Source organism: Phyllobates terribilis, unplaced genomic scaffold (assembly GCF_046119375.1).
Source record: "Phyllobates terribilis strain yellow unplaced genomic scaffold, ASM4611937v1 Scaffold_1__5_contigs__length_1240528914, whole genome shotgun sequence".
In the NCBI taxonomy this organism is placed as follows: Eukaryota; Metazoa; Chordata; class Amphibia; order Anura; family Dendrobatidae; genus Phyllobates; species Phyllobates terribilis.
In genome coordinates this window covers 811560854-811588626 of record NW_027362761.1, presented here as the reverse complement: position 1 = coordinate 811588626, position 27773 = coordinate 811560854, and the positions used below count along the sequence as shown (strand labels likewise).

At 46.1% G+C, this 27773-nt stretch overlaps 1 protein-coding gene across 6 annotated transcripts in view; it reads right to left on the bottom strand.

Moving 5' to 3' along the window:
- PTPN13 (protein tyrosine phosphatase non-receptor type 13) overlaps nucleotides 1-27773 on the bottom strand; it is a 388996-nt gene that overhangs the window by 127846 nt on the left and 233377 nt on the right. For all 6 annotated transcript variants that reach the window (XM_073637137.1, XM_073637140.1, XM_073637138.1 and 3 more), the window contains one exon: nucleotides 23137-23224. In XM_073637137.1, coding sequence (XP_073493238.1) covers nucleotides 23137-23224 — 88 coding nt within the window. The remainder of the gene's footprint in view (nucleotides 1-23136; nucleotides 23225-27773) is intronic.

Sequence of the window (27773 nt, the reverse complement as noted above, 5' to 3'; positions counted from 1 at the left end):
CCCCAATCCTGGTAAGCATGGCACCCCTCATCCCCAATCCTGGTATGCATGGCTCCCTCATCCCCAATCCTGGTATGCATGGCTCCCTCATCCCCAATCCTGGTATGTATGTCACCCCTCATCCCCAATCCTGGTATGCATGGCACTCCTCATCCCCAATTCTGGTATGCATGGCACCCCTCATCCCCAATCCTGGTATGCATGGCTCCCTCATCCCCAATCCTTGTATGCATGGCACCCCTCGTCCCCAATCCTGGTATGCATGGCTCTCTCATCCCCAATCCTGGTATGCATTGCTCCCTCATCCCCAATCCTGGTATGCAGGGCTCCCTCATCCCCAATCCTGGTATGCATGGCACCCCTCATCCCCAATCCTGGTATGCATGGCTCTGTCATCCCCAATCCTGGTATGCATGGCACTCCTCATCCCTATCCTGGTATGCATGGCACTCCTCATCCCTATCCTAGTATGCATGGGCCCTTCATCCCCAATTCTGGTATGCATGGCTCCGTCATCCCCAATCCTGGTATGCATGGCACTCCTCATCCCTATCCTGGTATGAATGGCACTCCTCATCCCTATCCTAGTATGCATGGGCCTCTCATCCCCAATCCTGGTATACATGGTACCCCTCATCCCTATCCTGGTATGTATGGTACCCCTCATCCTGGTATGCATGGCACCCCTCATCCCCATTCTGGAATGTATGGCCTCCTCATCCCAGAAACCTGGTATGCATGGCACCCAATCCCTCATCCTAGTATGCATGGCACACCTCATCCTTATCCTGGTATGCATGGTACCCCTCATCCCTATTCTTGTATGATTGGTACCCCTCATCCCTATTCTTGTATGATTGGTACCCCTCATCCTGGTATGCATGGCACCCCATCCCTCATCCTGGTATGCATGGCACCCCGCATTCCTATCCTGGTATGTATGGTACCCCTCATCCCTATTCTGGTATGCATGGCACCCCTCACCCCCCAATCCTGGTATGCATGGTCCCCTCAGCCCCCAATCCTGGTATGCATGGCACCCTCATCCCCAATCCTGGTATGCATGGCTCCCTCATCCCCAATCCTGGTATGCATGGCTCCCTCATCCCCAATCCTGGTATGTATGTCACCCCTCGTCCCCAATCCTGGTATGCATGGCACTCCTCATCCCCAATTCTGGTATGCATGGCACCCCTCATCCCCAATCCTGGTATGCATGGCACCCCTCATCCCCAATCCTGGTATGCATTGCTCCCTCATCCCCAATCCTGGTATGCAGGGCTCCCTCATCCCCAATCCTGGTATGCATGGCACCCCTCATCCCCAATCCTGGTATGCATGGCTCCGTCATCCCCAATCCTGGTATGCATGGCACTCCTCATCTCTATCCTAGTATGCATGGGCCCCTCATCCCCAATTCTGGTATGCATGGCTCCGTCATCCCCAATCCTGGTATGCATGGCACTCCTCATCCCTATCCTGGTATGCATGGCACTCCTCATCCCTATCCTAGTATGCATGGGCCCCTCATCCCCAATCCTGGTATACATGGTACCCCTCATCCCTATCCTGGTATGTATGGTACCCCTCATCCTGGTATGCATGGCACCTCTCATCCCAATTCTGGAATGTATGGCCTCCTCATCCCAGAAACCTGGTATGCATGGCACCCAATCCCTCATCCTAGTATGCATGGCACACCTCATCCTTATCCTGGTATGCATGGTACCCCTCATCCCTATTCTTGTATGATTGGTACCCCTCATCCTGGTATGCATGGCACCCCATCCCTCATCCTGGTATGCATGGCACCCCGCATTCCTATCCTGGTATGTATGGTACCCCTCTTCCCTATTCTGGTATGCATGGCACCCCTCACCCCCCAATCCTGGTATGCATGATCCCCTCACCCCCCAATCCTGGTATGCATGGTCCCCTCACCCCCTAATCCTGGTATTCATGGTCCCCTCACCCCCCAATCCTGGTATGTGTGGTACCCCTCACCCCCCAATCCTGGTATGCATGGTCCCCTCACCCCTCAATCCTGGTATGCATGGTCCCCTCACCCCCGAATCCTGGTATGCATGGTCCCTTCACCCCACAATCTGGGTATGTGTGGTACCCCTCACCCCCCCAATCCTGGTATGCATGGTCCCCTCACCCCCCAATCCTGGTATGCATGGTCCCCTCACCCCCCAATCCTGGTATGTGTGGTACCCCTCACCCCCCAATCCTGGTATGCATGGTCCCCTCACCCCCCAATCCTGGTATGCATGGTCCCCTCACCCCCCAATCCTGGTATGCATGGTCCCCTCATCCCCCAATAATGGTATGTGTGGTACCCCTCATCCTGGAATGCATGGCACCCTCAACCCCCAATCCTGGTATGTGTGGACCCCTCACCCCCCAATCCTGGTATGTATGGCACCCTCATCCCTTTCATGCTGTACACACATACAAAAAAATAAACACTTATATTCACCTTTTTTCCCTGTGCTCCAGCTCTGCGGTGTCCTGTTCTGCCAGAGACCGGGGAAGGAGTGTGGCGCCGGAGTACGCGCATGCCCATACCGTGCTGTCTGGTGCCATTTTACTGAAGACACACTGCAAATGTGTCTTCAGTAAAATGGCGCCAGATAGCGCTATGCGCATGCGCTGATCCGACGCCTCACTCCTGCCCCGGTCTCCGGCGAAGAGAGGCGCTGCGCCAACGCTCCTACCGGTCAGGTAAGTATGGCGCCGGAGATCGCGGTATGCGTTCAGTGTCTACGCATACCTGATCTCCGGCGCCATACACTCCTCTTACCTGTAACAGCTGGATGCGGTTTTCTGCCTGGAGCCAGACTGCGCGTCACGCAGTCTATAAAGACTTCAGACAGAGATACGCATTTCTCGTTATATTATAGATATATATATACTAGATGGTGGCCCGATTCTAACGCATCGGGTATTCTAGAATATGTATGCGGCCGACCGTGCGTGACAAAGCAGCGAAGCAGTGTTTAAAAGGGTTGTGCACTACTTTAAATTAACCACCCAATGTATGCCCCCGGGGCCCCTAATGAGTTTTGTAATTACATCATGTTGTCAATACTGCTTGTGACAACATCGCTGACCACGCATGGCCAGCACGTAATTCCCACGGCTGCAGCCGGCTGTTGTTTCCGCTTACATAGCGACTATTTGCGGCTGCAGCCAGGGGTCTGCTGTTTCGTGTACCACGTTGAATGACGGGCTGTGGGCGGGCTTATCCCCCATTGTGTCACACCCACCATCCACCGCGCGCTATGTCAATGAATGCTCGTGCGGTGAATGCCGGGTGTGACGGGATGGGGGATAACCCCGCCCACAGCCCATCACTCACCGTGGAACGCGAAACAGGAGACCCCTTGGCTGCAGCTGCAAATAGTCGTGACATAAGCGGAAGCAAGAGCCAGCTGCAGACGGGGGTCACATGCTGCCTGTGCGCGGTGACCTGAGTATAAGCCGAGACTCCTAATTTTTCATCCAAAAAAAAGGGACAATTTATTGACTTGAGTATAAGGCTAGGGTGGGAAATGCAGCACCTACTGTTAAATTTCCATATCCTGGTATGTATGGCTCCCTCATCCCCTAATTGTGGTTTGTATGGCTCCGTCATTCCGCTAATCCTGGTTTGTATGGCTCCCTTATCTTGGATTGGACGGCTTCCTCATCCTGGCTTGTATGGCCACCTTATCTTGGCTTTGTATGACCTACTCATTCCACATCGCCACAGCACAGTTAAAAAACTAAACCCTAATACTCACCTTGTTTCCTTTTCTCTGGTCTAGCATTGTCTGTCCTGTTTTCAGCAGCTCCTGGCAGGATCGGAGGCACAGCATGCGCTCTCAGATACTACTTTGAGTGGCTGCTGTCTGTAGATTCGCTCCTTTCTACGCAGGGAATAAGGCTGCGTTCACACATTGCGTATTTCCCTGCGTTTTTTTACGCTGCGTATTTTCCTGCTTTTCTACCTGCGTTTTTTTACGCAGGGAAAAAAAGCACCTCCATTCACACACTGCGTAAAAAAGCGCAGCAAAAAACGCAGTGTGAAATGAAGTGTGACATGTGTAATGTATGTGTCTGTGTGTCCTGTGTGTACTGTGCGTCTGTGTGTGTGAGTGTCCCCCTAGCAGTGTATGTACAGACAGCTTCTGGCTGCATTACATACACTGCTTTAAAAGAAAAAAAAACTATGGATACTCACCTATCCGATGGATGGGAGAGCCGTCCGGTCCGGTCCCGCGGCTTCCAGCATCTGCCGTGAAGCGATCAGCTGACTGTCACGTGACCGACTTGCAAATCAGCTGACCGGAAGCCGGTTACAAGCCGGTTAGCTAACAGCTGATCGCTTCACCGGCAGATGCTGGAAGCGCAGGACCGGACCGGACGGCTCTCCCATCCATCGGATAGGTGAGTATCCATAGTTTCTCCTGCGCCTCCATAAAAAAGCGCTGGAATTACGCAGTGTGTGAACACCGCTGCGTAATTCCATCGCTTATAATGGGCACAATAGGAGAAAGAGCGGGACGCAGCTGCGTAAAGAATTGACATGGTTGCCCGCTACTAGAGATGAGCGTTGTTCTACTCGAACTGTTCGCCAATCTCAAATTCGAGCTGTTTTGGGCGGTGTTCGAGCCGTTCGGCGAACACGAACAATTTGAGAAAAATTCGGCTGTTCGAGGTTATGTTCGATAACTGTTCGTGCACCAAAATCATAACTGGATTTTTTCTCAGTAATGATGAAAATTAATGTTAATACGCAGTTTGAGTGTACAGCGGGGTGGGGGGAGGGGCAGGGGATGGATCTCTGCAGGAACAATGAAGATCTCCATTTTTTTTTCTCTTTCCCGCATTTGCAGTGGGGAGGTGCAATCTGTCAGCCTATCAGCAGCGCACACACGGAGCGAAGTGCTTTTTTTCACACAAGCAAGGGCATGTGTCATTGGCAGTGTATGTCACATGTCCTTGCCCTATAAGACCAAGCCATTTTCCCCGTCGCCACCATTTTCTCACTGCTGCAGCTGCGTGTTAGACGGCACCGCTGTTGCTGTGTGCGCTATACCTTGTTAATTTCAAGCCAATTTTCGCACAAATCTACAGATAGCTTGGGAGTAGGGAATAGTTGTGATTGCAGTCCTTTTAAGGACTAGGTTACAGCATTTCCTACGACTTTTATCAGGGAGGTCTGTGCTCTTAAATAGATAGGTTGTGGGAGTAAAGACTAATTGTAATTGGAGTCCTTTTCAGGACTAGGTTACATGAGTTCCTATCAGTTTTTGCCAGGCAGGTCTGTGCCAGTGCTGTGCAAGTTTTTTCACAGCATTTGGCTGAATCTAGCAAAGCTAATCCTTTTTGGCCTATTGCAGAGTGTGTTAGTCAGTGGAGTAGCCTATCTGTGTTGCAAGATATAACACCTGTGTATAGAATACCAATTTTTTTACTGCACCTAGTGAAGTAAAATCTTTTGGGCATAGCATCATTCTATTAGTCCATCTATACTGACCTCCATCAGGTTGCAAACTGAATATAATTTTTTTCTGCATCTAGCTCTGAAAAAATATTTGGGCTTCTAGCAGTGTGTGGGACTTGGTCTATTAGTCCATCTATACTGACCTCCATCAGGTTGCAAATTAAAAATAATTTTTTTCTTCATTTAGCTCTGAAAAAATATTTGGGCTTCTAGCAGTGTGTGGGACTTGTTCTATTAGTCCTTCTATACTGACCTCCAGCAGGTTACAAATTGAATATAATTTTTTTCTGCATCTAGCTCTGAAAAAATAGTTGGGCTTCTAGCGGTGTGTGGGACTTGGTCTATTAGTCCATCTATACTGACCTCCATCAGGTTGCAAATTAAAAATAATTTTTTTCTGCATCTAGCTCTGAAAAAATATTTGGGCTTCTAGCAGTGTGTGGGACTTGGTCTATTAGTCCATCTATACTGACCTCCATCAGGTTGCAAATTAAAAATAATTTTTATCTGCATCTACAGTACCTCTGAAAAAATATTTGGGCTTCTAGCTGTGTGTGGGACTATTTGTATTAGTCCATCTATACTGACCTCCATCAGGTTGCAAATTAAAAATAATTTTTTTCTTCATTTAGCCCTGAAAAAATATTTGGCCTTCTAGTAGTGTGTCGGACTTTCTCTATTAGTCCATCTATACTGACCTCCATCAGGTTGCAAATTAAAACTAATTTTTATCTGCATCTACAGTACCTCTGAAAAAATATTTGGGCTTCTAGCTGTGTGTGGGACTATTTGTATTAGTCCATCTATACTGACCTCCATCAGGTTGCAAATTCAAAATAATTTTTTTCTGCATCTAACCCAGCCAATAGTTTTGGCCTAATACCACAGTTTGGCCACTCAGCTCTGCTCGGTTACCATCCATTGTTTTTTTGTGCAAACAACTCCAGAGTTGTGAATTAGTTAACCACCAAAATGAGTGGAAAAAGGCCTGCTGCTGGTGGAAAGGGGAATAGGCGTGTTGGGAAGGGGAAAAAAGGTTGTGTCCGTGGGGTAGGTGTTAAAGCAACAGTAACATCTGCAGAAGAAAGACCATCTTCCAGCCAAACTAAAATGTCTACTTCTTTTAGCGGACAATGTGATAAGATCCCTTTCTTACGGCCACGCCAATCGCTACAAATTCCAGATGAGGCACAAAAACAGCAGGTGCTTCAACGGATATCAAGTGCTCCTTTAAGTGGGCTCTCCTCCACATCAACTTCAACATCACAAATACTCCAGTCCTCAAAGGTGTCACCCAAATCGCACTTGCTTCCTCACAGCTCCCAAATCTCCAGCTGCCCGTCTGAGTATGAGGTAGAACAGATGGTTGAGTCTGCAGAGCTGTTTACTCATACTATAGCCTGGGAATCAGAGGTCGACTTCAGCGCTTCTGTGAATCCAGACGAGGAAATGATCTGCACTGATGCCCAGAATCTTTATGAGTCGGATCCAGGACCAGACGCAGAAGGTTCTGACCATAATGTAGACCCTCATTCCCAAACTGTAACTCCTGTTGGTGGAGACAATGAGGAAGACGATGATAAGACTCAAATACCTGATTGGAGCGACAACTTTAGTTTTTTGTCAGGGCAGGAACAGGTTGGCTCTGAGGACGACGGGTGTGATAACGCACAGGGTGATGATGATGAGGTCGGAGATCCCACTTACTGTCAACCCACAGTCAGCCAAGAGATGAGGTCAGCAGAGGAGGTGGAGGAAGATGCTAGTGACGACGAGGTCAGGTTGCGCCTTCCTGGACAGAGACGTAGTACTGGAAGCACGTCAACAACTGCATCCTCAAACACAACTCTGCCTCTCACCACAAGTCGTGGTGGCTCTTCAGGTCGCATGGGTGCTAAGCCTTGCATAGCCTGGGCATTTTTTCAGATCGATAAAGATGACCCAACTCGTGTTATCTGTAACATTTGTCAGCAAAAGCTAAGTAGAGGCCAAAAAATACATAGTTTGAGTACTTCATGCATGAACCGGCACATGGACATGAAGCATAAGTTGCAGTGGGAAGCTCAGTGTGCTACAATGCGGCATAGCCGGCCGGGCCAATCACCGTCTGCCATATCTTGTGCATCCGCGGCCTCTTCATCCTCTGTGACTGGGGGGACAGCAGTCACACCTGTTTTGGGGCGCAGACCTGCCACCTCTTTACCCGCAACAGCCAGCGTGATTGGCAGGTCATCATTTTCTTTGGAGGTGGTAACACCAGCTGGTGTTGAGCGCTGTCCGACATCGATAGCACCACCTTTGGATCAAGGCAACCTAACATGTCCGCCTGCATCTTCCTCACAGACCGGCAGTTTGCCGGGGACACCCTTATCAACCCCGTCTAAGCACAATAGCCAGCCCTTGGTCCCTCAGATGTGGACAAGTAAAAGACCATTTCCTCCTAGCCATGAGAAAGCTAAGAGGTTGAATTTCACCATCTGCAAGCTCTTGGCTACAGAAATGCTGCCTTTCCGCCTGGTGGACACAGAGGATTTTCGAGACCTTATGTCCGTCGCAGTGCCCCAGTACCAGATGCCCAGTCGGCACTACTTCTCAAAGAAAGGTGTGCCTGCGCTCCACCAGCATGTCGCACACAACATCACCGCTTCTTTGAGAAACTCTGTGTGTGACAGGGTGCATTTCACCACAGACACTTGGACGAGTAGGCATGGACAGGGGCGTTACATGTCGCTGACTGGGCACTGGGTAACTATGGTGACAGCAGGACAAGGGGCTGCTGTCCAAGTCTTGCCGTCCCCACGAGTTGTGCGTCAATCCTCTTTATGTCAAAGTTCCTCCACTGCTTCTGCCTCCTCAACCTCCTCTCGGTCAGCTCTGGAGAACCAATTTCATGAATGGCTGTCTCCACTGGACCTGAAACCAGGGAAGGCCGTGTGCGACAATGCTGCAAACCTGGGTGCGGCCCTTCGCCGGGGCAATGTCACACACGTGCCTTGTATGGCTCACGTGTTGAACCTGGTTGTCCAGCAATTTTTAGCCCACTATCCCAGACTAGATGGCCTTCTGCAGAGGGCACGGTCGCTGTGTGCTCACTTCCGCCATTCGCATCCCGCAGCTCAGCGACTTACATCTCTACAGAAGTCGTTGGGCCTGCCACTTCACCGGCTAAAATGCGATGTGCCTACCCGGTGGAATTCAACTCTGCACATGTTGCAGCGACTGTGGCAGCACCGACAAGCCCTGGTGCAATACGTTCTGACGTATAGCCTGGGCCAACGAGATTCAGAGGTGGGGCAAATCACGCTGGAGGAGTGGTCTCAGATCAGGGACCTATGCACCCTTCTGCACAGTTTTGAAATGGCGACGAAGATGTTTAGTGCTGACGATGCCATTATCAGCATGACTATTCCGGTGGTTTACATGCTGGAGCACATGTTAAACAGAATTCGGAGTCAGGTGGTGGCACAAGAGGAGGTGGAGGAAGTAGAGGAGGAGGAGTTGTATGCGGAAGGGCTAACATCTGCAAGGTACAGACGGTCGGCAGCACCAAGGCGGCAGGCATGTGAGGGTGGGGGAGATGGTTTTACCAGGGCGCATGGTAGCAGCCAAACTAGTGAGGAAGGTGCAGGAGCCCAGGAAGAAGTGGAGGACGAACTGATGGAAGACTCATCAGATGAGGGAGACCTTGATCACATTTCTGTTGTGCGAGGTTGGGGGGAGAGGACAGAGGAAGGAAGCATGATTGTTACCTCGCCACCAACACAACAGGGACTTGGTGCTCCTGGATGCGCAACACACATGAGTGCCTTCTTGCTGCACTACCTGCAGCATGACCCTCATATTGTCAGAATTCGAAGTAATCATGACTACTGGGTTGCCACACTCTTAGATCCCCCAAACTTTTCGATCAACCTTTTCATTTTAATAAAGACCAAAAAAATGGTCATTTTTGAAATTATAAGCATTAGCAGGTTGTTAGAAACTGAAATCAAACAGTTTTCAACTCAAAACTTTATTCTAGGTGATGTTACATTTTCACATAGGACCCCTTGTTCGAAAGGAGCTTCTGAACTCTCTCGTCCATTGAATTTGTCAGGTTTTGGATGGTTTCTGCTTCAATTGTTTTGCATGAGGACAGAATACCCTCCCAGAGCTGTTGCTTAGATGTGACCTGCCTCCCGCCATCATAGACACTCCTTTTAATGATGCTCCAAAGGTTCTGAATGGGGTAGAGGTCAGGGGAGCATGGGGGTCACACCATAAGTTTGTCCCCTTTTATGCCCATATCAGCCAGAGATGCAGATGTTTTATGTGCAGCATGAGATGGTGCATTATCATGCAGAAAAATGATCTTGCTGTGAAATACACGGTTCTTCTTCTTGAACCATGGCAGGAAGTGCTGTTTGAGAAAATCCACATACATTATGGAGTTCATCTTTAGCGCCTTCAGGGATCCTAAAGGGGCCGACAATCTCTCTCCCCATGATTCCAGCCCAAAACATTACTCCACCTCCTCCTTGTTGGCGCTGTAGCCGTGTTTGCGTGGGGTGTCCATCAACCAGCCATCCTCCACTCCATCCATCTGGACCATCGAGCGCTGCACGGCACTCATCCGTGAACAAAACTGTTTTGAAATCAGTCTTCATGTAATGTTTGGCCCACTGGAGCCGTTTCTGCTTGTGTGAAGTGGATAGAGGAGGTCGACAGGATGGCGTATGCACAGCTGCAAACCTCTGAAGGACCCTGCATCTTGTTGTTCGGGGGACGTTGGAGGCACAAGCAGCTTCAAAAACTTGTCTGCTGCTATGACAAGGCTTTTTGGCCGCTGCTCTTTCAACCTGACGTAATTGCCTGTAGGAAAGAGTCCTCAATTTGCCCTTATCAGCACGCACACGTGTGTACTGTGAATCAGCTACATACTTCTTGATTGCCAAGACACTTCATCCTGATCATCGCACAATGTTGATTGTAGTCATGCCTTGACCTAAACACTCCACAATTTGTTGCTTCTCAGCAGCCGACACATCCTTTTTCCTTCCCATTTTGGCAGAAAATGTAGGCTGCTTAATAATGTGAGAGAGCCTTCTTAAGTAGTCTTGCCTTTCATTGGACACACCTGCCAAACTAATTAGCACAGGTGTCTGCAATTGCTTACAGTGATATAAAGAGCCCTGACACACATCACCATCAATGAGTTTAACTGACAAACAAACAAATTCTTCCCTTATCACTCCTAAACACCTTTTGCATAATAATTTGGAACGCAGTGTACATGTGCTTTTCCACAAAACACCAGTGGTTCACGTAGTGAATCTTACAGTTCTAACTTGCCAACCGTGGTCTGTATGGAATTGTTCAATAAAGGGCCCAAAATTAAGATAACATAGATGGGAGAGGTCTCTATGAATAGGAATTCCTAAGTATTTGATACCCTGTGAGGGCCAGGCAAAGGGAAAGTTGGACTGGATGGAATCCTATATGGATTTGGGGAGGGAGACATCGAGGGCCTCAGACTTCGCTGCATTGATTTTAAAATTTTACCATGTAACAAAGTGATCTATTTCAGCCATAACAGCAGGGATGGATATATGTGATTGAGTGATATATACTAGGACATCATCAGCAAATAGAGAGCACTTGTACTCGGTGCCTCCCACCTCAATCCACCTAATATTGGGGTTATGGCGAATTGATGAGAGCAGGTGCTCCGTCACTAGGATGTATAAGAGAGGGGACAGAGGACATCCCTGCCTTGTCCCATTGGTGATTGTGAAAGGTGATGAAAATGTTCTGACGCACCCCCTGGGCCTTGGGACACCCGGAGCCGGACCCTTTTTGGTGGATGCTGGTGGTTGTAGTCTTCGTGGCGGCGACCCGGTTCCGTGGCTCAGGGCGGTCAAACCAGTGGCGGAACTATTTATGTGGTTTTGATGTTTAAATGTCCGACTACGCCACCCGTGGATTGCGGTCAGAGTGAACCGCCGCTACAGGGCAGACCGCTGAGGCTGGTGTTGTGGGTGCAGCAGAGCGTAGCATAACTCCCCACGGGAGGAGTATAGCCTCAGGGCAGTGTATGCGGAGGATGGGGGTGATGGTGCAGGGCAGCAGCAGTAACGACACGGAGTCAGTGATGCAGTCCAGGGCCTTTACTCACAGTTCTTATTATCCAGACCACGTCTGCAGGTAACGGCTGCCCACGTCGTACTGTGCTCACCAGGTGAGGGGCTCAGACAACTCCCAGATAACTTTGGAGCACTTCACAGGACCCCCTTTGTGTGTCCTTTGTCTGGCCTTTCTTACCAACACTTCTGTCCGGCTGCCTCGGGCCTCCTCTTGGTAAACTTGGCGCCAGTTTCCCTGACCCTATGTGGTGCCTTCCTAGCGGGTGTAGCGAGGGGCTGCGCCACATAAAATGTCAGAGCCTCCGGTTTCTAGCTGAGGGTCGTTTCCTGCCTCCACTAGTTCGGGGACCGGTCTCCCCCTTTGGCCTGACCCCTCCACGCAGGTGGATTCGGGCGTGTGGTGGCGACTCGCCCGTCCGCACCCCTGGGATCCCTTCATTCCTCGTTCCTGGAGCCTTCTCCGCTCCTCTTCCTTCCTTCTCCCTCTTCCAGGCCTGGGCCTCTGTTACTAGGCCCGCCTCCGGAGCAGAGCTCATGCAGAGCCCCTGCTCCCTGCCACTTCTGCTCAGACTTCTCTGCACTGAACTAAGATGGTGCCCACCTTTTATACTCCCTTCTCAATGCACCCAGGAACTGCTTCCTCCCTGCTCCTGCACTACAGGGTTCCCCTTCCTCAGTGTTCCCTCCCCCCACTCCAGCCAGGGACAGGGACTGTCGTGCCTATCTCAGGGGCATATTGGTCGCCCTGCCCCACGGCAATGTGGTGTAATGCATGCAGGTGTCGGGTCCTGATCCACACTCCATCCTTACCTGAGAGTGAGATATCACACCTCTGGGTGAGGTGCAATACGTCTGTAGCAACCGAGCCCTCAGGGTGCTACAGTTCCATTTATCTTCAGCCTAGGTGACGTATTGCGATACAGGGCCGTGATTTTGGCTATAAAAGGGTCCCCTAGACCCCTACCCCAAGCTTTTTAAGAGAATCATATATGGCGTGCCAGGAGACTCTATGGAATGCTTTCTCAGCATCCAACGAGAGTATCTAATTACAAATTTTTAACTGCATCTAGCCCAGGAAATACTTTGTGCCTAGTAGCAGTGTCTGCTAGTGAGCGGATTATCCCGGCTGTTAAGCAAGCTGCACCACCTGTAGTTTAGACACTTAATTTTTTCAAAGGAAATGCTTCGGGACCATGGGATACTTAGTGAAGAGCATCAGGAGGCACCCCAAGGCATAGGGGCTGGGACTGGCAGTAGGATGCCTTGCGGTGGACAGCCGAGCTCGATCCTTATAAAAGCTTTTTAACTGCAGCAGCTTTAGTGGACGCTACTGGAGCTGGAATTACCGCGGCTGCTGGCATGAGACTTGCCCTCCAATAGATCCTTGTAAATGGATTTAAAGTGTATTCATTCAAATTAGAGAGACAATTTAAATTAAAAAGCTTAGAGCTGCCTTCACCACAGGGGGGCTCGCTCGACCCACCAGCGGACAGGCACCAGTATTGGGATAGGGGGGCTGGCCGTCAGGGTTCACCGTGGCTCTGGCACAAACCCGGCGACACGGAGGTGGCACGGGCAGGAGCGGACTGGCCGTGTCGGCTTCTCACTTTTTGGATTTTAGAAGGGCATGACATGCCTATATCTGTGTCTCCCCCTCCTTTTACTCCTCCACCTCTTTTATTTTCGCATGACTATATGTACTTGTCACTTTTCCATGTGTTAGTTATGTCTTTTGAGCAGTTTGTCAGCTTTTGGACACCTTTGAAGGTGTTTTCTATGTGTTTCTATGTGTTTTTGTTTGCCTGCCATTGGTTTTAACGGTGTTCGAAGGTGTTCGACGAACAGTTAGACGAACAGTTCGGCGAACACACGGGTGTTCGACGAACCGAACCGAACTCGAACACTACGGGGGTGGCTCAACACTACCCGCTACATCGTAGGGATTCAGCTTAGTCTTACTGTAGGGACAGCTTTTCCCATTCTTTCCTTAGTTTATGTTGCAGATCATAACAGTCATATGCAATCCATTGCTGTTCATTTAATGAGTTTTTCTTCTCTGTTGCCAACAATAATTCATAAGCTTCGTCATACTCTTGAATTTGTGGAACTTGACTTGCAGGCTGTGGCAATTTAAAGTCAGAAAATGTTTTTCCATGCAGTAGTAGGACATTTTGGACATCTTGCATGGCATAAGATTCGCAATTTAGACAATTTCCACTTCTGTTGTGAAAACGTAAGCAGTAATCCTCAATTATATGTTCTTTGAAATTTGTCCAAAGTTGAGCGGGATTTGTAGGCGGTCCAAAGACACAAATGTAGGCAAGCAATTCGCGAAGTTTCTTAGGCATATGTAGGGTAACTGCATCTTCTAAATTAAGTGTCCACACAGTATCATCCAAGTCCTAAAGCCAAAGCTGCAGCTTTAAATGTATCGTGCAATACTCCGTTAACTGTTTTCAAATCGTCGTAACTTCTAGCTCCTTTGACATGCAGTAGTAACAGCCGAAGGCAATATCTTTCTTGATCCTTGACACTAACAGTATACATGCGTCCAATTATTCTGCTAAGTCCTCGTTGTCTTGGATTCCAAGTTTTATTCCAAATGTAATGCTCTGGAATCTCTCGATACAAATACTGCCTTGCGTTTTCGTCACGTTGGTTCAGCAAAAACCATTCCATTAATGTTGACGTCGTGCTTAAAGTTTTTGAGACATCTTCGACTTGAGCATTTTCAAAGAAATAAAGCTGCTGCTGATTTGGTAAATGAATAGCTAAACGTATAATGGCATGGGACTGTGAATGCATTGGAAACGCAAATATCCTCCAAGCAGCTTCTGGAGCACTCACATATCTTGAGTCTACAAAACGTGATGATTCATCGTGATTGACTGTTTACTGTTGTATTTCGACGTTAGCTTTGTCATGCCCCTTGTAGATGTACTTGAAAAGATATTTTACACTTTTTATTGAAGTGCAGATTTCAACGTTGATGTGACAGTTGTAGCGTTTTAATAAGTACGGGTTGTATGGAACTATCCATGAGTTATTTATAATTTTTTTGTTGTGTACAATGTTATCAATGAGTTGTCGCCGGTAGGATGGGTAGCCATCCAAGTATTTAACAGTGTGCTGTTTCAACTGCTTTGGAAACCCTTTTGTACACTTTCCGTTTTGCATGCATGGACTTTTTGGATTTGCTACACCGCATGGCCCATGAACCATATTACAGATTACAATATTATACAATTCAGGATACATTGCTTGGTTAGGAATTTCAGCCCACACTATGTTGTCAATTTCGTCCTCCGTGCGAAACTTGGAATCCGAGTCTAAGATAATTAGTATATGCGCATGTGGAAGACCTCTTTTCTGAAACTCTATGACGTGTACCATTGCTACAACAGCTCCAAAAAGCCCATTTTTGATGTCTTTAAAAAGGCTGCCGAGTTTTAGTCGAAATACGCGTGCAACTAAGTCCGGCCTGTGTTCAACTTGCTGCCAGGGTTGTAGCTTTTCGGTAATTTCTGGCCATTTAGGATTACAGGTCATTGTTAAAAAAATTTCAGGTCTTCCATACTTTGTTACTATTGCCGTTGCATCTTGATAATGCTGTTGCATGTTGCGGGGGCTACCTTCAAACGACGACGGGAGAATTACTGTTTTTCCAATTGGAATTCCTTTTTGAATGGATTGTTTTTGCAAATGTTCTTGAAGAACGCAGTAGTCTTCAACTTTAAGTTGTTTTTAGTTCATTCGTATGAAATTGAGCCGATTAGCTTCAATTTTAACATATGCATCGACTAAGTACTGTTGTGTCAGTTTCCCACCGTTTAAAATAGGATTGAAGTAATTTCGGACAGACAGAAGAAAACTGTAGTACTGGAGTTGTGTAATTCTTCTTGAAGTTCCTTGCTGGTGTAGGTTTTTATGCCACCCTTGATCACCGCTTGGAAAGAATAGAGGATACAGAAAAGCATCAAGGTTGCTGTGCAAAATGCTAATTCATTGTGTTTTAGGAACGAAAGGGTTGGTTTGGTCTGGCTTAAGATGTACTAATATATCCCTTTGAAAAGGAGGCTCTCCATCATCGTTTTGAAAAACAACTGCGACCTCACATACACGTGGTTTGTTGTAACATCGGGGATCTTGTTGACGTTCTTGTTTAATGGCCATGATAATAGAAGGCATTTCCGTCCCATTTTGCATGGCTCTCTGTTCCTCCTCAGCTTCGACGTCTTTTAGCATGCGATATGCGGCAGCAAATGGGCTGATTGTTTGTAAATGTACGGCAATTAGGTTCATCAGTTCTGCATTACACTTTTCATTTTCTTTCAGGTTCATCCTTTGTTCTGTAGCTTCATTTGGATCAAAGATGTATAATTGTGCAAATTTTGGTGGTTGTCCTATTTCTGGGTGAAGTGTTCCAGTGCGGTGGTAGATCTGGCCATGAATTTTAAAACAATACGGTCCGAATCCAGGGGGCGGTGCAATGTTGGCACCAAATGAAGCAAATGCATGAGAACTGTTGATACTTCTGATATTTTCCATAAAATTTCCACTGTGTTCATGCGTTCCTTTCATCAACTGCTCAAACAGATCTGAGTAGTGACGTCTCAGTAGCATAACTTTTCCTTTTTGGCAACATTGAGTAAACTGATTGTCAGATGGTTTTTCTTCAATGAAATTCAGAGAGTCGCATTTAGAACAAACTACATTCATATTCCCACAGTAGTGTGGAATAATTATAGTTTCATTGTCTGTTACGTAACGTGCAAGTTGTTGAATATTCTGCTGGGTTTGCCTTAGTTGTTAGAGCATTCGTTTATGATAAATTTGGCAATCGTGTTTTTCTCTGTTTGTCCTGGATTCTGCAGATTCATTCACCGGACATTGTCTATGGGATTCCGCATCACGTTCCTGTCTAGCGGCAGTGTGTTGCGGTGTCTTCCGTTCCCGACCTTTTCTATGAGCTTCCGCATGCTGGGCTTGTCTGGCAGCAGTGTGTTGTGGTGTCTTCTGTTCCCGACGTTTTCTGTGAGCTTCCGCATCCTGGGCTTGTCTGGCGGCAGTGTGTTGTGGTGTCTCCTGTTCCCGCCGTTTTTAGTGAGATTCCGCATTCCGGACTTGTCTGGCGGCAGTGTGTTGCGGTGTCTCCCGTTCCCAACGTTGTCTGTGAGATTCCGCATCCTGGGCTTGTCTGGCGGCAGTGTGTTGTGGTGTCTCCTGTTCCCGCCGTTTTTGGTGAGATTCCGCATTCCGGACTTGTCTGGTGGCAATGTGTTGCGGTGTCTCCCGTTCTCAATGTTGTCTGTGAGATTCCGCATCCTGGGCTTGTCTGGCGGCAGTGTGATGTGGTGTCTCCTGTTCCCGCCGTTTTTGGTGAGATTCCGCATTCCGGAGTTGTTTGGCGGCAGTGTGTTGCGGTGTCTCCTGTTCCCGCCGTTTTTGGTGAGATTCCGCATCCTGGGCTTGTCTGGCGGCAGTGTGTTGTGGTGTATGTTGCTCTCGACGTTGTCGTTTTCTTGCTGCTTCTGCTGCTTTTCTGTCATCCTCCGTGGCGTATTTTCGCTTACGACCCATTGGAAGACAGTAAGCGACTAGAAGTATCTCTTCAGCGCGCTGTCACTGGCAGAACGTGTTCAGTAAGTTTGACTGAAGTCCATCACACACTGTGACTGACAAAACATGTTCAGTATGTTATGGGCAGTTGGTGAGTCACATGACCACATGGGCGGAGTCAGCCCTGCTATCTTCGGAAGGTAGCGTACTTCTTTGAAATCCGGCGGCAATTGGCCGGAGACCTGTTTAAATTTGGCGCCCAAATCGCCGCTGACTTCCATGCGGCTACCGTCGGAAGATCAGCGGCTAATGCCGCTGATCTCCCGACGGCAAGTGAGAAGGGAGGACCGGGGAGCGAGGCAGCCGGTCGGGGTACTTGTGCTGCGAGCAGCCGGGAGATGACCGGCGGCGCCGCTACCCGGTCCTCCATTCTTACTTGCCGTCGGGAGATCAGCGGCCCGAGACGCTGATCTCCCGACGGTAGCCGCATGGAGGTCAGCGGCGCCGCCGGTCGGGGTCCTTCTGCTGCTAGCGGCCGGGAGATGAGCGGCTAGCGCCGGTCATCTCCCGGCTGCATCGCCGCTGACCTCCGTTCGGCAGATGAGCCACTAACGGCCACCATCTTTTCCCGAAATCCCGCGTCGCTGATTGGCCGCGGCCGGACCAATCAGCGACGCGGGATTTCCTGGACAGAAGGACAGACAGGATAAGACAATTATATATATTAGATATATATATATATGTAAATACAGTGGTGGCCAAAAGCATTGGCACCCCTGCAATTCCATCAGATAATACTCAGTTTCTTCCTGAAAATGATTGCAATCACAAATTCTTTGGTATTAGTATCTTCATTTAATTTGTCTTCAATGAAAAAACACAAAAAGAATTGTCCTAAAGCCAAATTGGATATAATTCCACACCAAACCTAAAAAAGGGGGAGGACAAAAGTATTGGCACTGTTTGAAAAATCATGTGATGCTTCTCTAATTCGTGTAATTAACAGCACCTGTAACTTACCTGTGGCACCTAACAGGTCTTGGCAATAACTAAATCACACTTGCAGCCAGTTAACATGGATTAAAGTTGACTCAACCTCTGTCCTGTGTCCTTGTGTGTACCACATTGAGCATGGAGAAAAGAAAGAAGACCAAAGAACTGTCTGAGGACTTGAGAAACCAAATTGTGAGGAAGCATGAGCAATCTCAAGGCTACAAGTCCATCTCCAAAGACCTGAATGTTCCTGTGTCTTAAGTGCGCAGTGTCATCAAGAAGTTTAAAGCCCATGGTACTGTGGCTAACCTCCCTAGATGTGGACGGAAAAGAAAAATTGACGAGAGATTTCAACGCAAGATTGTGCGGATGGTGGATAAAGAACCTCGACTAACATCCAAACAAGTTCAAGCTGCCCTGCAGTCCGAGGGTGCAACAGTGTCAACCCGTACTCTCCGTCGGCGTCTGAATGAAAAGGGACTGTATGGTAGGATACCCAGGAAGACTCCACTTCTTACCCCGAGACATAAAAAAAGCCAGGCTGGAGTTTGCCAAAACTTACCTGAGAAAGCCTAAAACGTTTTGGAAGAATGTTCTCTGGTTAGATGAGACAAAAGTAGAGCTTTTTGGGAAAAAGCCTCAACATAGAGTGTACAGGAAAAAAAAGAGGCATTCAAAGAAAAGAACACGGTCCCTACAGTCAAACATGGCGGAGGTTCCCTGAAGTTTTGGGGTTGCTTTGCTGCCTCTGGCACTGGACTGCTTGACCGTGTGCTTGGCATTATGAAGTCTGAAGACTACCAACAAATTTTGCAGCATAATGTAGGGCCCAGTGTGAGAAAGCTGGGTCTCCCTCAGAGGTCATGGGTCTTCCAGCAGGACAATGACCCAAAACACACTTCCAAAAGCACTATAAAATGGTTTGAGAGAAAGCACTGGAGACTTCTAAGGTGGCCAGCAATGAGTCCAGACCTGAATCCCATAGAACACCTGTGGAGAGATCTCAAAATGGCAGTTTGGAGAAGGCACCCTTCAAATATCAGGGACCTGGAGCAGTTTGCCAAAGAAGAATGGTCTACAATTCCAGCAGAGCATTGTAAGAAACTCATTGATGGTTACCGGAAGCGGTTGTTCGCAGTTATTTTGGCTAAAGGTTGTGCAACCAAGTATTAGGCTGAGGGTGCCAATACTTTTGTCTGGCCCATTTTTGGAGTTTTGTGTGAAATGATCAATGATTTGATTTTTGCTTCATTCTCTTTTGTGCTTTTTCCTTGCAAGTAAATTAAATGAAGATAATAATACCAAAGAATTTGTGATTGCAATCATTTTTAGGAAAAAACTGAGTATTATCTGACAGAATTGCAGGGGTGCCAATATTTTTGGCCACCACTGTATATATATATATATATATATATATATATATATATATATGTAAATATATATATATTGTGGTAAAGCGACTGGCTCAGCTCTCCATTGGCAGACAAAGGACACACAGTTCGGGTAAACTTCCTGCGGGTTTATTGTACGGGATAAGCTCCAGCAGCGTCCCATAAAAAAATAAACAGTCCCTCTCGGGGCTAACGGGAAAGCAAAAGATAAAGTAGAACAGAGTTCTTTAGCCAACGAGGCTCTGCCCACTGCATGTAGCACAGTGCAATCTCAGCAACACCAGTTCTCCGGTGTTGCTCTCTGGGTTCAGCCCAACACAGCCTGGAGACTTCTCTCTCCAGACCACACACTTCACACAGGAAACAATAGTGACTGAGCATTTAAACCTTGCTCCGCCACACCCTGAGGGGAGGTAGGGGGAATGGCTTCCCACCCTCTTTGCCATTCCCATAAAACCACACCCTTTAAGAGAGTTAACCCCCAGCATATAAGATGCTGGTAGAAATTTAGTAGGTTTTAGTTAACACAGGAGAGCAACCTACGTGACACATACCTCCCCTCGTATATCACACCAGTGACTCTGTCACAATATATATTCCATGTGTTGGAGGTGTATGTACCATACGCTCACTGTCAATTCCCCAATAACTGATCTAGTAGTGGAAGCAGCCTCGTCCATCACTCCTCAGCCAATTGCTTAATTGCCCTGACGATTGGAGGCAGCGGTGTTATGTTCCCCTGAAAAACTGGTGACAGCGGTGGGATCTGTGTGACCCCCTGGCTGTTATTCTTGACACACTGTTTTTAGGATTTTCTTTTTACGGTGTTCATTGTTTGGTGCAAATAACCACACAAAATGTGTTCTCCATGTCAGTACAATTACAAAGATAGCAAGTGATGTGATAGGCGTTTTTTCTTTTCTTTTTCTTTATTTACTTAAAGTGGTTGTTCCTTTATAGAAAATCTTCATCCCTAGCAACAATTATAAAAAAAACACAAAAAAAAACACTCTTTACTTAAGGTCCCCGGGTCCAGCGCTGAGTGACTGGTGCTCTCCTCGTGTATCTGGTATTGGCTACTGCGCTGATTTTACATCGATAGCACAGCAGCCAATCAGTGAACTCCGAGCCGATGAGCTCACCGATTGGCTGCCGCACTGCCGACGTGATGTCAGCTCTGCAGCCAATACCAGACACAAGGAGCAACACCAAGGACTCAGTGCTGGATTCAGGGGCGGCGAGTACACAACGGTCTGTATTATTTTATAGCAGACTGCAGCCAGTGACGAAAAATTTCTGAAAGGGGACAACCCCTTTGAATACTGAAAAAGAAGTTCAGATTTTTGTGAAAAAAAACCCAAAACATTGGTTTGTGTCACTGTATTCTGGGACCTGTAACATTTTTATCTTTCTGTTGATGGAGCTGCACGTGGGCTTGTTTTTTGCATATTCAGCTGATATTTTTATTAATACCCTTTTTTGGGTAGATACAACATTATGATCTCTTTTTATTGTAGTTGTTTTAATGTGCTTCATGATACGTCTCATTACGCCCTTTACCGTTCAAGTTAATTCATTTTATATTTTCACAGATCGGACTATTACAGACGTGGTGATACCAAATATGCTTATCTTTTTATTCTTTTTTATTAATAATGGGGAATAGTGGAGTGATTCAAACTTTTTCCATGTTTATAAAAACTTTTTTTAAAACCCATATTGTGGCCCCCCCCCACAATCGTGTCACCGGGGCCGATGTGTGCCGGCACTGGCAATCACATAATTAACTGGTTAAACTTTAGCGCTCCAGTCACTGCACTTACAGGAAAATACTGGCTATGTATAAAAAGCCTGGTGTTGTGTGGGCTCAGATCCTTCGGAGACCCCATGTTTTAAATTTATGTAATTAAGGGGTTAAGTACTAACATGGGAGAGCTAACAGAGCATCTCTATCTATTTACTTATCCAATCTCCATAAAACTTTACAATGCTTTTCCGCCCAGCTGTAGAAAGGAGTAGTTTGGAGCACTATGATTTTGGCCCTATTTTTACCGAACCCCGGTCCCCATTTCCCTGTGCTCTTACTCTGGTAAAGTAAGTATGACAACACTCTGAACTGAAATCTCGCCTCTATGTAGTGTACAGATTTGTTCCAGCTGGCGTCTTCATATTCTTCTTATAATACTGCAGCTGTAAGTGTCTTACTCTTTGCCAATCCCTACTATAAACATCTAGCTGAGCTGAAGGTGAGTGAGGAGGTTAATCTTTACTTGAAATTATAAATCACAAAAATAAGAAAGAAAAGATTCCAAGCTAAGTGTTATTATAAGGTTTGGGGTCATAGGCCTCAAACGCGATTTATATATGAATGTGAGAACGCTCTATATCCCTATAATGAGCTTTATATTGATGGTCTATCCTTAGGACAGATCTCCAATATCTGATCGGACCGGTGGCGGTGCTCAGTTGCGGAACTGCACAGCCGCGTCAACTGTATAGTGGCCAAAGCAGGGTACTGCATATCCGCCCCTAATTCGAATCAATAGTCGGTGGATGTGCAGTACTTAGTACTTAGCTGGAGCCACTATGCAGTTGATGTAGGTGTGTAGTTCCGCTCTGCCAGCATTGGGTACAGCTGATTGCTGGCATTGCCAGGTGTCGCCCCCTCACCGATCAGATGTAGATGACCAATCCTAAATATAGACCATCAATATAAAAGACCTGGACAACCCCTTTAAAATTGGAAGTCATAAAAGATCCATTTGCATATGTATAACAGAAGATTTTAGGGCTCTTACATACCATACAAAACAGGTAGTGTAGACTGTGAGCCCTCGCGGGCAGGGTCCTCTCTCCTCCTGAACCAGTCAGTGTCTTGTACTGTTCAAGATTATTGTACTTGCTTTTATTATGTATACCCCTTTTTCACATGTTAAGCGCCATGTAATAAATGGTGCTATAATAATAAATAATAATAATAATACTACTACAATAAACAAGTTGGTCAGAAAATTACCTATTGTTTAAAATCAGGTGTTTATGTTTTAAAGGTTAAGATTAAAAAACTAAATGATCAATTTTGCAATTTTTGCACTGGGCGCTGGGGCTATTTTAGACTCATACTTTTTGCCTTTCCACGAAGAGTTTACAGAGTTTCCTTATCATCAGAGGCAAGGCAGGTGTTGTAATCACGGATAACATCCGATGAAGTGTGAAAATTGCAAAATTTCTATGTCAAAAAAAGCATGGCTCCCCAAAAAAATTACAGTTAACACAAAAGCCTGATTTAAAAGGGTTGTCCGGGCTGAAATGAAGTTAAAGGTCCGCAGTCACTCCATGTGACTGCAGAATAGTGACTGTGCGATTCTCCTGGACCATTAATCAAGAATACCAAGAGTAAAAATTGTATAGGTCAGTATACTACTCGGCAAAGAGCATGTGAGCTATGCGCATCTGTTAAGCGATCCACGGGGATTTCACGACCTGCACCCCACCAATCTGCAGGACATATAAGGGGTGTAACAAATAAGAAAAAAAATAAAATGATCATTACAATTTCAAGAAAACAACAGCCTACCTTAAGGCATGCTGTGCACGACTTGATTCTTCAGTTCCCGTAAGAACTCCTGGTGAGTCATATCCTCTCAGTCCTTCAGGGTTTCTCCCTTGGAAATAAACAGTTAACTTTATTAATGGTTAACCTTATCCTGATTAATATATGCATCAGATTACTATAAACAAGTGAATGTTCTGCTATAGAAAAAGTCCATAATAGAAATAAAATAATATCTGTCAAAATGTACAACTCCAATTGTTTCTCCTAATTATTAGCGATTAATTGATCACAATCTTTCATCTAAATCTACAAAAAAAAATTATCTGCTCTGTAGGAGATTTTTATCCAGCAGTGAAGTATCATCATTATGATGTGCAGAATAGGCAACTGAATGGTATAAAAGAGCACCCATTGTGTCATTTCAGGATTTTGATTTGTTCACATGGTTATATTTATTTACTACTTGTCAAAAGTGCTGTTATAGGATAAGCAATCATTCATCTATGATCAGATTACAGCACCCTTGGTCTTTTTGCAAAGCTACATCCATAATTAACTGCCAGATTTAAAGTTTACCAGTAGTAATTTTTGTAATTTTTTTTTTTTAGAATCACATTCAAGTCTTGGTTTCCCCTACAGAATTATATAGTGCAAAATACATTTGTATTTATTTTTTTTTTATGCATGCTATATTCGCACAACTGTAAACAGATTATAATCAGTAATTTGTTCTGCTTGGGTATCATAAAACAAAGCTGGCCATACACTAGAAATGTTGGGTGGCCATAACACAGCCTTAAGGCCCTCATACACATCAGACTATTTCCCGAACATGTCGATACCGAGATGATCTGGAATGTCTGATTTCGGACTGCCGATTCTTTTGTTATCTAAGAGATGAGCCACAGCTAGAGATGTCTGACAGTGGTTCTCTCATAGAGAACACAGGAGCACTCAGCAGAGAGAGCACTCACTCCTATGGATGGGACTGTCAGGTAAGATAACTGCTTGGCGGACCGTAGTTTGGCCAACAACTATCCTATGGGCCTTCTTATGGCCTTCAGACCATTTTCAGTCGACCATCAGTGCTTTTTTTCTGCAGCAAACAAGCATTATAGATTCGGCAGCATGGTGGCTCAGTGGTTAGCACTGTTGGTTTTCATAGTTGGGATCCTAGGTTCAAATCCAAAGGAGTTTGTATGTTCTCCCTCTGTTTGCATGGATTTCCTCCGGATACTCCGGTTTCCTCCCACATGCTAAAGAGTGATAGGGATTTTAGATCGTGAGCCCCAATGGGGACAATGATGATAATGTATTTGTAAAGTGCTGTGGAATATGATAGCGCTATATAAGCAAAGCATAATAATAACAATTACTGATGCTGGCTGATGGAAGATATTTGTGATAAGGTTAATCAGCTGTGTTAGATTTTTTTGGTCATTGTCATGTGGAATGGCAGATCTGCATCTGATTACTTGAAGCCCAAACCAGATCACAGATGCAGACATTGATCCAGTGTTTTCTCAGATTTGTTATTTTAACTTATGGCATTGTTTACCCAAGACAACTACGTTTATAGACCATCCATGAACAGAAAGTCATTCAGAAATCATCTCTCTGGACAACGTTATCCGAGACATTGCTTAATTTTTTTTCTTTGGGACTCACCAGTAGGAAGTTGATAACTACCTGCCTCTTCTGCCCGGTGATGATCTCTGCCAGCTCAGAGCGCTCACAGACTGCTCCTGCCAGTGATTTTCCTGCTTTCAATGAAGTCACATCGACAGAGCAACTTCTTATCTTCCAATCTGCTCTGTCGACAGGGCGTAACTGTCGATGTCATGCTGATTGACCGGTAGTTCTCGTTGGTCAACTGCCGGGAGCTAGCTGTCAATCAGCATGAAGTCCGCAGTGACACCACACCAATAGTGCAGACTGGAAGAGAAGAAGCTACTCTGTTGATGTGAAGTCAAAGGAAGCAGGAGAAACACTGTCTGAACCGGTAGCGATTATTAATGGGCAGAACAGGCAGGTAGTTAGGAACTAACTGTACGTAAATCCTTAGCCCCATAGAAAAAGTAACCAAAGTCCCTGATACACTGGGGAAAAAAGTATTTAGTCAGCCACCAATTGTGCAAGTTCTCCCACTTAAAAAGACGAGAGAGGCCTGTAATTGACATCATAGGTAGACCTCAACTATGAGAGACAAAATGAGAAAACAAATCCTGAAAATCACATTGTCTGATTTGGAAAGAATTTTTTTCAAATTTTGGTGGAAAATAAGTATTTGGTCAATTACAAACAAGCAAGATTTCTGGCTCTCACAGATCTGCAACTTCTTCTTTAAGAGGCTCCTCTGTCCTCCATTCATTACCTGTAGTACTGGCACCTATTTGAACTTATCAGTATAAAAGACACCTGTCCGCAACCTCAAATAGTCACACTCCAAACTTCACTATGGTGAAGACAAAAGCGCTGTCGAAGGACACCAGAAACAAAATTGTAGCCCTGCACCAGGCTGGGAAGACTGAATCCGCAATAGGCAAGCAGCTTGGTGTGAAGAAATCAACTGTGGGAGCAATAATTAGAAAATGGAAAACATACAAGACCATTGATAATCTCCCTCGATCTGGGGCTCCACACAAGGTCTCACCCCGTGGGGTCAAAAAGATCTCAAGATCGGTGAGCATAAATCCCAGAACCACACGGGGGGACCTACTGAATGACCTGCAGAGAGCTGGGACCAACGCTACACAGGCTACCATCAGTAACAAACTACGCCGCCAGGGACTCAGATCCTGCAGTGCCAGACGTGTCCCCTTACTTAAGCCATTATACTTCTGGGCCCGTCTGAAGTTTGCTAGAGAGCATTTGGATGATCCAGAAGAGTATTGGGAGAATGTCATATGGTCAGATGAAATCAAAGTAGAACTGTTTGGTAGAAACACAACTCGGTGTATTTGGAGGAGAAAGAAAGCTGAGTTGCATCCAAAGAACACCATACCTACTGTGAAGTATGTTGGTGGAAACATCATGTTTTGGGGCTGTTTCTCTGCCAAGGGACCAGGACGACTGATCCGTGTACATGAAAGAATGAATGGGGCCATGTATCGTGAGATTTTGAGTGCAAACCTCCTTCCATCAGCAAGGGTATTGAAGATGAAACGTGGCTGGGTCTTTCAGCATGACAATGATCCCAAGCACACCGCCAGGGCAACGAAGGAGTGGCTTCGTAAGAACCATTTCAAGGTCCTGGAGTGGCCTAGCCAGTCTCCAGATCTAAACCCTATAGAAAACCTTTGGAGGGAGTTGAAAGTCTGTGCTGCCCAGCGACAGCCACAAAACATCACTGCTCTAGAGGAGATCTGCATGGAGGAATGGGCCAACATACCAGCAACAGTGTGTGCCAACCTTGTGAAGACTTACAGAAAACGTTTGACCTCTGTCATTGCCAACAAAGGATATATAACAAAGTATTGAGATGAACTTTTGTAATTGACCAAATATTTATTTTCCACCAAAATTTGAAAAAAAAATGTTTCCAAATCAGACAATGTGATTTTCAGGATTTGTTTTCTCATTTTGTCTCTCATAGTTGAGGTCTACCTATGATGTCAGTTACAGGCCTCTCTCATCTTTATAAGTGGGAGAACTTGCACAGGTGGTGGCTGACTAACTACTTATTTTCCCACTGTATCCCCTCGAAATATTAGTAACACAGAAACTGATTTAGTTTACATCAATATGAAGTATGTGTTATATTTTGCCCGAAGTTTCAGATCAACATTAGTTTTTACACTAGAGCAGCCTGTGCGTTGAAATACATGACTTAAGGCTATATTTTCATTAACTGGGCTCCAGGCCAAATTAAGATGCATGCCAAGGGGAGTGTAAAACTGTATGAAAGTGAAAATCCAAAACAGGTGAGCAAACAAAACAGATTAGTGAGAAACAATTTTGACAAGGCATAATCATCACATGTCAAACCCAAACATACATACAGATGGGGTGGGGGGCAATGTCAATCTGGATGGAGGTTTTCATCAACAGGAGTCTTAAATAAAATTTCTATTATACCCACTAAATGTTATCCCAAAGTGCCCAGCAGAGGGACAAAAACAGCCTGCCGCATATCACTTTTTCTTCTCTGTGAGCCTAGTAACCATAGCGGGGCTCAGAGAGAAGTTACACGCCAAGATCTTCAAGAGCCATGAGCCTAGAAGCAGAGGGGACGGGACGTACCTTGTTTTTTGCTACAGACGGCTTGTTCTTTCAATAGGCACATTACTGGTAAGCACATAAGGACAACAAAAAAGTAATGCTACAAGCATTAGGCTGAAATTAGAGTCTATGGTGATTTATGGCAGCATCTGTGGTTCAATGCATTTTACACAGGCAATGCCGGATGCATTCACAAAAATGTTATTTCCAAAGGGTTGAGAAAATGAAAAACATTTGAGGGCTTATCAGATACTAGATGGTGGCCAGATTCTAACGCATCGGGTATTCTAGCATATGTCTCCCGACCCTCCTTTATAATGCCCCATGCAGGAAGTCACATCCCCCGTATATAATACCCCATGCATATAATACCCCATGCAGGATGTCACATCCCCTGTATATAATACCCCATGCAGGATGTCACATCCCCCCTATAT